Genomic DNA, 13,515 nt, shown 5'->3' with positions numbered 1-13,515 from the left:
AGCCTAAACCAAGATTGTTTTCTGTCTGTAACTAAGTAGTTTTATTTTTTTTTTATTTCTAATCCTAACCAAATAAAGTTTTTGGTTTTGGTGAGAGACTGAACTACCAAAAAACAAACCCCCCCCCAAAAAAAACAAACAAAAAAAAACCAAACCAAACCAAAACAAAACAAAACAAAACAACAACAACAAAAAAAACAACAAAGACAACAAAAAGTGGATGAGACATATCTTGCCCTAGACTTGACCGTAATGCTAATGGTCAGTGGTGGGTAATAAAGAAGCACTGCATCTGACACTATAAAACTGAACTTGAACACAAAGAAAAGCTTGTTAATTACTTTTGAAATAAATGAATCAGCTATATGGCAGAGCTGTTTTATTAAAGCAGCATCCACCTCACTGAAAGTTTAACCCATTTGAAGCAGATTGCAGAATCTCCTGGTTAAACTCCCACTATAGTAGAAATTCCTTCTGCTGCTGACATGGTTTTAACTATAGTTGCCAAGTAGCAGCCACTATACTAACAACTATTTCTGGGGACATAGCTTCATACATTTCTTTGTAACCATCAGAGTGAATGTGGTAGTGTGATTGGGGATGGGGAGGCCTTGACATTATTGTGGCAATGAAAAGAGGGCCCTAGAAAAAAAAGTTTGGGAACCACTGATTTAAATAAAAAAGAGTATTACAGAGCAATTGTTTCATTAATAAACACCCAGTTAGGCTCTTGATATCTGTGTGATTGTAACTATGTTTGAAACATCACAGATGTCCTCTTTGTTAAAGTAGCACTGTGTAACTTTCCAACCTTAAAACTGCACAGTAGGACAATGGCATTTATTATATAAATTTCTTGAACCGTCACTACCCAGCAGTGACCCGAGCCTTTTGCTTTGTGGACGCTGTGCCAGATTGCAGCTGAGTTGTTATGGATTGGAGGAGGAGGGAATAAGAAAGAGAAAAAGGGACAGAGCAACAGATAACGGTAGAGTCAACATGGGACTGTCTTTCACTGTCTTGAGTGAGCTCTCGGTGCAGGTAAGATGTAAGATGGACGCCAAATTAGCCGTTGTTTGGGAGCGCAACAATGAGAAAATCTGCCAAAGTTCAGTAGTGCCTCTTAAGGCAAAAATCAAAATTAGCTATGTGGAGCATTATGATCTTAGTCCCAGTAAACTGGAGTGTTCACAGCGTATGGTGACACACATTGTTGCTTCAACCTATCATGCTCCAGGCTCCAGAGGTGCCAGGTCCATTTGTTATCAGTGACTTTGGACTAATTCTTTTTTTTTAGAACCTGATATAAATTTTGTGGATCAATTTGTTGCTTCTTGTAAATGTAAAACTCATCTACGGGATGTATACACACTTGATAATAGTATCATGTAGGTATCTCATATATCCTCCAGCAGCTGACTCATGTCTCCTCAGCCAAACATATTCAGGAAATGGAGGTCATTTGATGGATCATGAAGCTCTTTAACAGATCAGCATGTTTGTTCCAAAAGTATCACATAAGTGTTTCCTCATGAAAACTGCAAATTGGTGCAACCTCTCCAGGACCACTATGATTGATCACTTTAGGAAACCTCCCATTGACGAGGGTGAAGAGGATGTATATATTCTATTTGTGTAGCCATCCTTCTACAAACCAGAGATCAGTGTATGTGTGTGTGTGTTGTTAGTTTGAGAATGGAGCTGGCCGCAGCAGCTACTACTCTTTTACGACTTCTAAATATGCCACAGACTGACCTCAGTAGTCTCACTTCTCCTGTTCTGTTTGTTCCCTGTTTTATCAGACATCAGCAAAAGTCCCTCAGTCATAGGTTTGTTAGTGCCTGCACTTTGGCTTTAGACCTGTTATTCTTTTCTTAATGCCATTTCTAAACCATTATTTTCACAGCAGATTGACAGTGGCTCAATTCTGAACCCACAACACAAAGTCGTAATAAACAAGCTACTTTTCCAACAAAGTTTGAAAAGTAACAGGTTTTATGCTATTAACAAACGTATCAAGAGTTATTCTTTCAAACGTGTTTAAAACTTTACAGCTTTAGATTTGATCACAGTAATTCCTTCTGAACTGCGGAACATGATTGGGTTAGGTGACAAGCACACAAAACTTTGACCTTTTCTTTGCACCCGGGTTCCCTCTTAGCAAAACTTACAAAGAGAGACCTTCCTTTATTCTTAATGCTGCAAGTGCTTAAACATAACCCTGAGAGTTTAAAATAGCTGTAGCCATTACAAGTATACACTGTACCAGGTCTAAAAAAAGATAAAGAAAAGAAAAGAAAAAATAACAATGAGAAGGAAATAACTTGTCACTGACCCATGACTGATATGTTCAGTTTGGACGTGAAGTAACAATGTTTAATTGATAGAGAACTTTATCCCATTGCAATAATTCATCTGTTTTTTTCTGTAGAAAGTTTTCAGTTTTATCACGTGTTAGCAGACAATGTTTCCAGTCAGAGACTCAGAATCAAGGTAAGAACTAAGAACAGAGGACGTCAAAGTGGCGGGACTGTGATCTCAGGAGCACAGCTCAGTGGGCTGACAGAGTTGACGAACAGAGGTGGAGACAGACCTGACAGAGGTGAGCAGAGGGCAGATAAAGACTGGCAAAGACAAAATATTTTTCTTACACTGCTGTCCTCATATACACACACTGACATTTCCTTCCTGTCAGTAATGCACATAACAATGAGCTTTCAACATACACACACATTGCATGGTGCACACATGCACCAGTGATGGGGCTTCATGCTACATACCATAAACTTGAGAAAGCCAGAGAGCCAGAGGGAACACTCCATCTAAGAGAAAAAATGTGAAAAACAACCCCTGATACTAATCTAAATAAACTGCAGATAGCGCAAAATAAAGCAGCTCGACTTGTCTTAAGCTGCTCATTTAGAACAAATATTAGTGAGATGCATGGCCGGTTAGCCTGGCTGCATGTGAGGGGCAGGATAAAATATTCCTTAATCATATTCCTTAGAAATATAATTATAAGGAAAACACCTGAAATATTGTATAGAAAGTTGACATTTTTCAAGGATGTGCATGAATATTCTACACGACAGATTGGTGAGAATCGTTTTTTGTTGCCGATTTGTCGTACCAGCCAGGGTCAGAGAATGGTTCGCTATAGGGCCATGGTGGCATGGAACTCACTACCACAGTTTCTGATTTCTAATATGTATACAACTAGTTTTTATAAAACAGTGCGACTGTTTTTATTTACCTTAGAATGAATATCATTTTATACTATGAACTATGACTGAACTTGTTAGATGGTGTCATTTGTGTAGGGCTTATTTGAGAATTACTATAATGACCTTAGTAAAATGAATGGAGATATCATAAATTTGAAATTATTTTGGTTTATTTGTGTTTTCATGTAGAGCTTTTATGTATATTTTATTAGTTTTTGTGGATGATATTTTGTAATTATGGTTCTGTATGTATTGATTTTGGGAATTATGTTTGTTATAATTTTTGTTAGGGAGAATGTTGTATGTACATTGTTAAATGTTTTTGCATTTATAGCCTGCTGATGTAGACCCCAGGAAGAATAGCTGTTGCTATGTCAGTAGCTAATGGTGGATCTAAATAAAATAAACAATAAATAAACCCCCAAATGTTTGGCCACAACAATTATTGCGTTTTTGGCAGCACAAAGAGGACTAAAGCAATATTACACATGTGGCCAGAATGTTATGGCTGATCTATGTATAATATAACCATTTCTGCTGAGGATAACTCTTCAAAGAGCCCTTGCATATTGTCTGTTTAAATTGTAAAAGATTTGAGATGCCCAGAATCACACCACCAGCTGTGATCATTACCAATCATCTAACAAGATTAAAATAAAAGAGGAAAGCAGCAAAGAGGAAAATTGCATCAGACATAACACTGACTCAGCCACCATGTTTCCTGTTAGTGTGTCATCCTCTTATGACATTTAAAACTTACCATACTTTAAACTCATGTAAATGCTTGCTGCATTTACAGATTTTACTTTTGCAGAGTTATTGTTTAATGTGGGTCAAACCGTTTACAGGAGCAGATGTGAATACCACATACACAAATTGTGGCATTCGGTTCTCACTGAACACATCCATATTAGACTCAAGTATAAATGTGGACAGGGCAAGCATTGATTTCCTTCCTTATTTTATAGAAAAGAGAAGTTAAACCCTTGATGTAACATCCAACCTAGACGGTGTGTGGGGGGAAGAGATTCATTGTATCATCTCTTCAGGACATGGTTATAGAATATCCTACACACATGCGTGGTCTTTGTTATTTTTTCCTCTTGATCCTCATCCAAGGTAAGTCAATATTTTGCACTTTTTTTGCTTTCTGCTATTTGTAGTGTGCCTACTGGCTGAAGGGTATGTGTAGGTGTGTGTGCTTGAAGGTGCAGTTGAGGGCTTTACACATAAACTTCAACTGTTATGTGTATCGTCCAGTTTGATCCAATTCTTTACTGTCCTTTCACAGCGTCTTTATGCACCATCAAAGTCATTGGTCGCACTGGGCAAAATGTCTCTTTGCCCTGCACGTATGATGCCAAAACTTATGGAGTGCTCAGTTTCTGTTGGGGACAAGGAAAGGTACCCATGTCCAAATGCTCCAACACTATCCTCTCCTTGAATGACGGGGGTGTGTTGTACCAACAGTCCCCCAGGTACCAGCTGCTGGGTTGGGTGACAGAGGGAGACCTTTCTCTCACCATCCTGAATGCTCAGAAGAGTGACGCTGGCATGTACGGCTGCAGGGTTGAGATTCCTGGGTTGTTTAATGATCACAAAGCCAACACACACCTGGTTATGGAAGAAGGTAAGGCTCTGGCAGAATGTTACTGGTGATGTTTTCAAGTTAAGCTAATTAGATATTTTGATTTTGTAAGTGGACCAACCACTTACAGAGAACTGGACACTTTCTGCAGCTGTGACAGAAGGTGAGCATTCATGTTTTATTTAGTTGGTGAAATTAAAAAGAAAAAAAACACTCTTCAGTTGGTCAAATCTTAAACTCTTCAGGTAAATGTTTCCTTTAGAATATAATTTCTAAAATTCATAAACTTGAATTCACTTTGTTAAACTTTATTTAATAGATATTAGAAACTCATAGTGTAATTTCTTTTCAGAAGTACCGACAACATCTGCCATGGAAACTCGGGGATTTATTGATGCGAAGTTGGAGAAAGTTCAAACGGAAACAAATCAGGTGATAAACTGTTTAATAATATTCACAAAGAAAAATGGGACAATGGGACATTAATGTGACAAAAGATTGACTTTTCTTTTAAACTCATGGAAATTAATGAACTTATTATGTGTAAACTGTTAATAACTGAAAAGGAATGACTTCCAGTTCTAGAAAACCTTTGACTTATAAGAGGAAACTACTAAATTATAGCTCTGAGATATTATTGCTATGCCTAATATGGTTTTACAGGATTTATTTTTTCTTTTTTTTTTTATTAATGTTAATGTTTTCCTAATGTTTTGAATTTAGAGGGTAGAAGTCAGAATTTTACTATTTTAAATACACATGTAAAATTAATATAACATCAGACTATTTATTTATAAATTTTTAAAGTGTATGTCTTTGATAATTATCCCAGTCTCTCATAATAAGGTTAATTTTTTTTACAGGAAGTATCTATAGCTTTCCTGGGAATGGGAATTGGGAATATTGGCAGGATAGCAGCTATTTTCTGCCTCAGTGTGATCGTAATCCTCGTTCTTGTCATTCGTAAGTGTGCAGTAGATTAAAGTCTGCGACTCATCCATCATCCAGATTAATTTCATTGTGCTCTTATTCTTATTTATCTTATGACTGAAAAGAAAAAGTTTAATAACTACATCTCTCCAATACAGGGAGGACTATTCTGTCGAGAGGAACGCTTCCGCATCCAACCACCTTGCCAACCGAGAATATTTATGAAAGTGTTTAACAATAGTTAAATGATGCTCAGAATTAAAAAAAAAAAAAAAAAAAAAAAGTTCTGAGGATAAAAGAAGAAACAAGTGGCTGCCAGACGTGTTTCATCCCCCTCTCTCCTTATCTTTTCATCAGCTATTTAAAATCCAATAAACAAGAGAACAAAACTGACCCACTTTCTCACTAAAGCGGCTTATGCTGCACCATTTTCAGATGTCAGTGAGTTTGCTCATCAAATGATGCAAAAGACATTGTGGCGATTGATTAATTTGCTTTATAATTTTTCTCTGTATGGGCCTGCTAAGAAAAGCGCATGGAAAGTTTATACTTGTGGGCAAAGCGCCACCTACTGGACATCCTGAAAGTTGTCTTTAAAAAGTGAAATTAAAAACAGGTCAATGGAAATTTTTAAAAATGTGAGAAATGGGAGATATCTGTTTACAGCTCAATGCTGCATACTGGAAAGCTATGGCTTATAAACACTTGTTTTGGTAACTCTATGATTATAGATCCATGATATTGTTTAAATCAATTGTACATATTTGAGAACCAAAGTAATGAAAGGTTTTGGATTTTCTTTCCCTTTTGTGTGATTTTATTTTATTATCGTTATTTTTTTCTTTTTTTTACTTTGTCACCCTAACACAGCTTCTCTTTCCCCTGTACTCCAGCAAAGGCTTCATCTGCTTATAAAATTTAAGGGCATCTTTACTGTTGAGAGAAAAGCACAAAATCAAGCTTTATTTGTTTTCACATAACTTTAAATTTCATAAAAGTCATCTGAAATTGTTTACCTTGTGTGTTTTTTAAAATGCTAATATTGTATGTTGCTAACTCTTTTAAAGATGTCTGTTTTTGTAATATGAAAGAGTCTTCTCATTAAATATGTGTATCTGCATGAGCAAAAGTAAATAAATGCACCTGATGCTTGTTATGAATAACAGAACGCAGTTTGTTTTAATGATAATGATCTAACATTAAAGGAGTAAAAACACATTTGTGGGAACCGTTAAAGAGGAAGCTCTGAGCTGAGTTATTCTGAGTTCAGCAGACTTACGTGTTTACGCAGCCGTCTAAAAACGTGAAGCAGATCTTTAGCAACCACACATTTTCAATACTGAATATATAATCAAGATCATTTTGTTAACCTGTTTTTTAGTTTGTTTCCTATTTTTAGAGATTTTTTTGCTCATAAAATGAAAAATCTTATAACATCTAAAGAAAATAGTGTCTTTTTGCCTTCTCCGTAATACAAGTGAGTCATAGTATTGTGAAAAACAATAATTTATTTATCAATCTGATAATGATTAATATGTAACATTGAGCACACTTCTGGATAATCTTCATAATATCTCTACCGAAGTTCTAGACTGGCATATTTTACAGTCCCTGAGATGAAGAACACCAATCATAAGAACAGAAGTTCCTCTTTTATTATTTTCAGAAACTGATTTTTGCAGCACTTTGTAAATTTGGAAAAACTGTAAAGTTGAAACCACCCCGTAATCAGATTAAATTTAGTGTAAAAGTGAACTTTGAGTCAACATGTGTGAAACAATTTACCCTGTACTAAATCTGGTGGATAGTTTGCTGTATGAGTGAGTGTGTGTGTTTGTGTGTGAATGGGTGAATGTGTCATGAAGTGTAAAAGCAATTTTAGTGGTCAGCATGACTAGAAAAGAGCTATATAAGTATAGTCCATTTACCATTATGTTGAGCAAAGCAAGCTGTTATGCATGAAAAGTGCTTCATAAATAAAGTTTGATTTAATTTGATTCATCTACATTTGCAGTGGATTTGGATTCTGTGTTCAAATTCAGCAGCTGTGATAATAGATTGAAACTGATAAATAATAATTTTCTTTTGTTTCTTACAAAAATGCAGCCACAGAGTTTTTCTTCAACTTCTTTTTTTTTTACAAATATAATAATAAAAAATCCTCCATGCTTTATAAACATTTTAAACATTAAGCTGTGTCTTGCACATGTTTTATGGGAAGTGGCCTTTGAGGAACTTTTTTGTTGATTTACTAAACATTGAGCAAGCCCAACTGTTTACTCAGCAGTCTAAGAAGTACAAGAAAGTTCAAAACTCTTGAATGAACCCGACTTTAACCCGACACTGGTGTAGGATGCATCAAAAACTGTCTTGCCTCTGTGTTCAGTGTTGAAATTATATGAATTGATTTAGACTTTATCCATCTAGAATTATTTATCTTCATTTTCCCTTCATTTAAAAAAAGCAGCAGAATATCTGTTGATGCTGAGAGATAAAGATCCATATAACCAACAACAAAGGTGAAGGTAACCCTGATTCTCTCTAATCACCTAAATGAAACAAATCTCTGGTAGGAGGAACCAAAACCACACAAAGGGAAACAACATTTTTCTGCATTCCTCTTGTGCCAGCAGAAGTTGTGTGTGTTTGTCTGTGTGTGTGTGTGTGTGTGTGTGTGAGAGAGAGAGAGAGAGCATCAAGGACAGCATCATGTGACTTGGAAATATTTCAGAGCTGAAACCACACTGTGGTCAGTTCAGTGCTGGTTAGGAGATGAACTACTTAAGAAACCAAAGTTTTAAGATGATTATTCTAAACAACAGACATATTGCTTTTGCTTGTCTCCTTTGTTTACTCACAGGTAAGAAGATCATCCAGACAATTCTTATTATTTAATAATTCCTTAATTGATTTTCCCTAAAATCTTACATTTTCAGGTTGTGCGTCAGCAGACCACATAATTACCACAGTGGGTACAGATGTTACTTTAAGGTGCAGCTATGATGTTCAGTTCTATGGTAGGCTGGGTATGTGCTGGGGTCGAGGGGCCATTCCCAACAGCGGTTGTGCTGATGAGGTGCTCAAGGCTGATGGGACATCAGTGATCAGTAGGCTGTCAGAAAGGTACCTGCTCATGGGTAATCTTGGTGAGGGTGATGTGTCGCTGACTATCAGGCAGGTTGAGGAGAGTGACTCGGGCACATATGGCTGCCGTGTGGACATACCAGGCTGGTTCAATGATCAGAAACATCATGTCACTCTTACAGTCAATGCAGGTACTTTTATTCATATTTATGACACTAACACAGATCTACGAAAATTTTCACATTCAAGCATCTGAAAACACTACGTGTTTTTGCTCTGATTAACTGCTTTTCTGTCTCTTTAGCGCGTCCAGCTCCCCTGAAAGTAGAGGCAAGAGAGGTAAAGGAAAGAACTATCACTGTTCGATGGACTCTGGCTTTTGATGGCGGAAGACCAATTACAGAATACATAATTGATCTTAAAAACAAATATGGTAAGCACAAGTAAATTATCCCTGTTATCCTTAAAGAATTTTAATAATAAACAACTTATTATATTGTATAAGATATATTTTATGGGTGATGCAGTCTGGATCTTATCTATATATTCTTTTTGCACAGCATTATGGGATACAGCTATAAGAACTGTAATTTCTCAACCGCAGCTGACTCAGGTGACTTTAATGGATTTGCATCCAGCCAAGACCTACAACATTCGCATGTTTGCTGTCAACAGTGTGGGAATGAGTGATGCCAGCAATGCCCTGACACTCACTACAAAAGAAGCAGGTAGATTCAGCAGCACTTTTTTGAGGCATTATTAAAATAATGCCAAGCTTAAAAGAAACTTACCATTTTGGTGAGAGGCCTCCTAAAAGTTTGACTTCTCTGCAGCACCACAGGGTCCCCCCCTTGATATGCGACTCGAGGCTCAGAGTTCTAACAGTATCAGAGTTTCTTGGAAGGTAAAGTCAGAATTTTCAACAAAATTCAACAACAGATGACATTTCTTGACCGTGATAGACTTTTCTTGACTAGCCTCCAAAGGTGGAAGACAGAAATGGAGTTCTGCAGAGTTACAGGATTAGCTACAGAGAGTATGATCCTTTGGCCAAACTGCTTCAGCGATGGGAACACCTCAGCGTCCCATTCACAGGGGAGCTAGAGAGCACCATTCTGATGAACCTGAACCCATCCACCAAGTACAGCGTGTCAATACAGGCCAAAACAAAAGCAGGAATAGGGCCTGCCTCGATTGCACCTCCCTGCTCTACTTTAGAAGAAGGTAGGTTGTCAAACATAAGACATAATACATGGAAAAACATGATTAACTGGTTATTTTTTTTAACCTATTTTGCTGTATTTTAAGTTCACAAAGAAACAGTGGTAACAAGTCCTTCTTCCATTTCTGCTACAATGTGGATGCAACACACAGGTCTGACTTCAGGTTAGTGCTACTGGGTCGACTGAACTGACATTATTTATCGAGATCTGTAAAAAGTTAACCTTGACAGGAATGACTTTTCTGCTGTGTCCCAACTTTATACAACTTCAACAGCTGAGACCATTTCTTCATTCCCGTTCTGGGAAGAAACCACCACAAGTACCACCATGAGTATTGCATCAGGTACTTTGTGTGTTTTACATGCCGCTTCTTGTGAAACTCTTATAGAAAAAAACAAGTTTTTCTTCACAGATTTAATGATTATAATGGTTTCTATCAAGTATATTTGGACTCAAACTGTTGACCACCAGCACATAACAAGAGGAAATCAACAGTACTGTTGGTTTAGCATCCTGTTAAAGATCCATGCTTTACTGCTACAAGGTTATGTTTACGTGAAATAACTATTTGCAGAAGAAACATGTTCATAGTAATAAAAAAGCTAACTGAGCCATGTGGAATCAAAACTTCATTTGCTGGATGTGTGGCTGTTTCACTCCTAGTGTCCCCAGACCCACCAGTAGTTGAGGTGAAAGAGGTGAAAGACAATACATTTTCTCTCATCTGGACTCCTGGGTTTGAAGGCGATAGCCCCATCATTGGCTACTACTTAGAGTATAAAGCAGCCAATGGTAAGAGACAACTCTGTTCCAAGGATTATATTATTATTCTGATTATTATTTGGTGACATTATGTTTTTTTTTTCTTCTTCTTCACAGCCTCTTGGGATTACAGTAAGAATGTTGTAGACTATGGCCCTAACCAGAGAGAGGCCACAATAATAGAGATAAATCCTTCAACATACAACATCCGTATGTTTGCCAAGAACAGTCTGAGTACCAGTAAAGCAAGTAATGTTCTCACAATCACCACCGGAGAAGCAGGTGTGGCTTTCTTTGCTTTCTCTCTGTTGCATGTTACTGTTGCTCACCAGGCAGAGCAGCAGGGCTTTAAATGGATGTTTTCAGGAAACTTTGGATCATTAAATTGTCGTTTGTTATTCTGACTTAAAAATGTAACTTTTAATAAAATTGCATGCAACAAAATGAAAGTGTTTCAGTTAACTAAGCCTAAAGAACAATATCTGGTACTCATTAAAACTATTAGGTTTTCACAAGGTGAACTTTGTAAGTTGGACCAAAGTAAAAATCATGGTTTCAGAAAAACTAATAAATTTTTAATAATCTTTTTGGAATAATTTTTCATCATTAACATACAGTTTTATTGAAACAATCTCAACACCTCAAGCAACTACTTTGTTTGTTCAGTTAGTTAACGATTAAGTTTTAGCTTGTTCGGCTGTTTTATGAATAGCAACACTTTAAGAACTTCCCTCTGCTTTATTTCTGGCATGGGTGTGTCTGACAGGTTCTCACAGGGACAGTCTCATTGCCACCATTTCAACTGATACTGATGTAAGTATCAAACTGGGACTAAGCAACAGTTTGGATATTAAGTAATATTATCTGAGCCAAAGTGTCCACTCTATAATTTTATCTCATGAAGCTCAAACATTTTTCTTAGGGTACTAGTTGGATGAAATGATTTTTAGTTGTACAAACAGTATATCTTCTGCTAGGTGTCTACTGAGGACAGTCCTGGTGTTCACCCAGCTGCCATCTTTGTGCCAGTGGTAATGGTGGTGTTGACTGGTGCTGTAGTAACTTTGCTGCTTTTACGTGAGTGTTTCCCCTGCAGCACTACCTCGCCCAGTAAAATGTTATTCCTTCATTTGATCCTTGTTTCTTTTCACAGGAAAGAAACACAAGACCAGTATGACCATGTAAGTGTTAACAATGTTTGCCTTGTTGATTCACAAGATCATGTTAGTCACTTAAGACACAACAGTAGTCTCTACTACACTGAACAACTGCCCTCTCATGTCTACAGGTGGCTGACCAACGGAGTGATGCGTTACAGAGGTGCAGAGTCACTACAAGAGCTTTAAAACTGTATTTGTATGTATGTCTGTATTTTATCCAAAGGAGAGAGGGGGAAACTGAAAGGAGCAGTACTTCTTTATTTTATTAAATCTGATAAGGAAGATTGAAGTGTTTCTTCCCTTTTCTTTTTTAAATGTAAGAAAGAGACAGTTTCTCAAACAATGGCTTCTCTTAATGTGATTTAAATGAACTAAGCCAAGAAAATAACTTTTACTCTGCAAAGACTCACTAAAGCTGCTCACAATAAAGTGTAGTTTGGAATTTTTATACTGTTTATACAATGTTTATACATTATATGTAGTTTCAGTCTTTGTTGAGTAACTGCATTTTTATTGCTAACGCTTTTATAACCATCAGCAATTTATCATGTAATGAAAAGGCACCACTGCTTTGAAATAATTTGCTTTTGCTAATAAACATCTGTGGGATTTCTATCTATTCTTGATGTACTTAATTCTGGGTGAACTTAAATGAATAGTAGTAGTTGAACAATTACAATCACAGAGATTTATGAAAAGTTGCTGTTTCTCATAGGGTGACTACCTGCCATTACCTCGGGATGGCTCACTGCAGAGCAGTTACTCATGAGGCTCAAGGTGTAACCCATAGGGTGGTCTTCTTGACAATTGTGCTTGATTGTAAGTAGATGTTTATCTGATTGGTAGACATTTGCTGACTTATTAAAAAATTCACCCAACATCTGAGTCAAAGACATTATATTAAAATCAAATGACTATTAACCAACCATAACTATAAACCATGTAAATGGTAACCTAACCTATCACGTGAAATTTAAACTTAGTCAAAACTTGTGGGCATCATCCGCCCATGTCTTCTACTAAACACAAGAGGGCGCCAGAGTACCAGCAGTCAGTTAATATGCTTTTTTCCATCTCACTAAGATCGCCTGAGTCCTCTAGGGCACGTACTGCAGCCAGCTGGATTTCCATCCATCTGTCCTGTAAATCTCTTAATTGTCCTAATTAAGGAGATGAGGAAGAGGAGGAGATTTGACACCTCTATGGAGCTTTGAGGCAGCTGCCTGTGAGGGAGTCTCCCACTAATAGGGGATCACAGGAGGTATAACTAAGCCACTTGTCACAGTGGGAACCACAAAGCACAATGAATAGATGTTTAAAAAAAACACTTCCACTTCCTTTTCAGCTTGTTTATGTCTTTAAAATAATATGTCACTGAACACAGCCACTGATGGCAGCACAGTTGTTTTTTTTTTTTTTGTTTCTAACAGCTAAAACCGAAGCGTTACACTTCCAGAGAAATAGACTAATCTTCAAATAGACTTCAGTGGTGTAAATATTGGTTGATTGTTGTATTGCTGTGATACTTCATCACAAACTCAAAG

The 13,515-nt window shown here is 36.9% G+C and overlaps 2 protein-coding genes across 7 annotated transcripts; both read left to right on the top strand.

The window, feature by feature from the left end:
• Positions 1-4,144: 4,144 nt before the first annotated feature.
• LOC121642632 (hepatitis A virus cellular receptor 1 homolog) lies at positions 4,145-6,025 on the top strand. 2 transcript variants are annotated; one of them, XM_041989407.1, is made up of 5 exons: positions 4,145-4,343; positions 4,516-4,854; positions 5,168-5,244; positions 5,676-5,775; positions 5,901-6,025. In XM_041989407.1, the coding sequence occupies exons 1-5, from the start codon at positions 4,277-4,279 to the stop codon at positions 5,975-5,977; spliced, it is 660 nt and encodes a 219-aa protein (XP_041845341.1). In that variant the 5' UTR covers positions 4,145-4,276; the 3' UTR covers positions 5,978-6,025. The 2 variants fall into 2 exon arrangements, with proteins under 2 accessions (XP_041845341.1, XP_041845340.1); XM_041989406.1 differs by having other exon boundaries at positions 4,153-4,343; positions 5,165-5,244.
• A 2,442-nt stretch (positions 6,026-8,467) lies between these two features.
• On the top strand, positions 8,468-12,586 carry LOC121643672 (Down syndrome cell adhesion molecule homolog). 5 transcript variants are annotated; one of them, XM_041991215.1, is made up of 14 exons: positions 8,468-8,602; positions 8,679-9,017; positions 9,131-9,259; positions 9,387-9,554; positions 9,660-9,730; positions 9,804-10,050; positions 10,201-10,212; positions 10,324-10,392; positions 10,713-10,841; positions 10,929-11,093; positions 11,578-11,624; positions 11,789-11,888; positions 11,965-11,992; positions 12,100-12,586. In XM_041991215.1, exons 1-14 carry the CDS (start codon positions 8,515-8,517, stop codon positions 12,155-12,157), a joined length of 1,650 nt encoding a protein of 549 aa, XP_041847149.1. In that variant the 5' UTR covers positions 8,468-8,514; the 3' UTR covers positions 12,158-12,586. The 5 variants fall into 5 exon arrangements, with proteins under 5 accessions (XP_041847149.1, XP_041847148.1, XP_041847147.1 ...); XM_041991214.1 differs by having other exon boundaries at positions 10,315-10,392; XM_041991213.1 differs by having other exon boundaries at positions 10,135-10,212.
• Positions 12,587-13,515: the final 929 nt, after the last annotated feature.

The sequence above is a fragment of the Melanotaenia boesemani genome, chromosome 7 (assembly GCF_017639745.1).
Source record: "Melanotaenia boesemani isolate fMelBoe1 chromosome 7, fMelBoe1.pri, whole genome shotgun sequence".
Classification (NCBI taxonomy): Eukaryota; Metazoa; Chordata; class Actinopteri; order Atheriniformes; family Melanotaeniidae; genus Melanotaenia; species Melanotaenia boesemani.
The sequence above is the reverse complement of the archived record's forward strand: the minus strand, read 5'-3'. Positions and strand labels throughout refer to the sequence as shown.

Bases quoted from the DNA above. Each gene is read 5' to 3' on its own strand.
- LOC121642632 (XM_041989406.1), top strand. From the start codon at position 4,277: ATGGTTATAGAATATCCTACACACATGCGTGGTCTTTGTTATTTTTTC. The intron at 4,344-4,515 runs GTAAGTCAATAT...GTCCTTTCACAG, and splicing joins CCTCTTGATCCTCATCCAAG to CGTCTTTATGCACCATCAAA. The intron at 4,855-5,164 runs GTAAGGCTCTGG...ATTTCTTTTCAG, and splicing joins ACACCTGGTTATGGAAGAAG to AAGTACCGACAACATCTGCC.
- LOC121643672 (XM_041991212.1), top strand. From the start codon at position 8,515: ATGAACTACTTAAGAAACCAAAGTTTTAAGATGATTATTCTAAACAAC. The intron at 10,051-10,134 runs GTAGGTTGTCAA...CTGTATTTTAAG, and splicing joins CTGCTCTACTTTAGAAGAAG to TTCACAAAGAAACAGTGGTA. The intron at 10,393-10,712 runs GTACTTTGTGTG...TTTCACTCCTAG, and splicing joins CACCATGAGTATTGCATCAG to TGTCCCCAGACCCACCAGTA.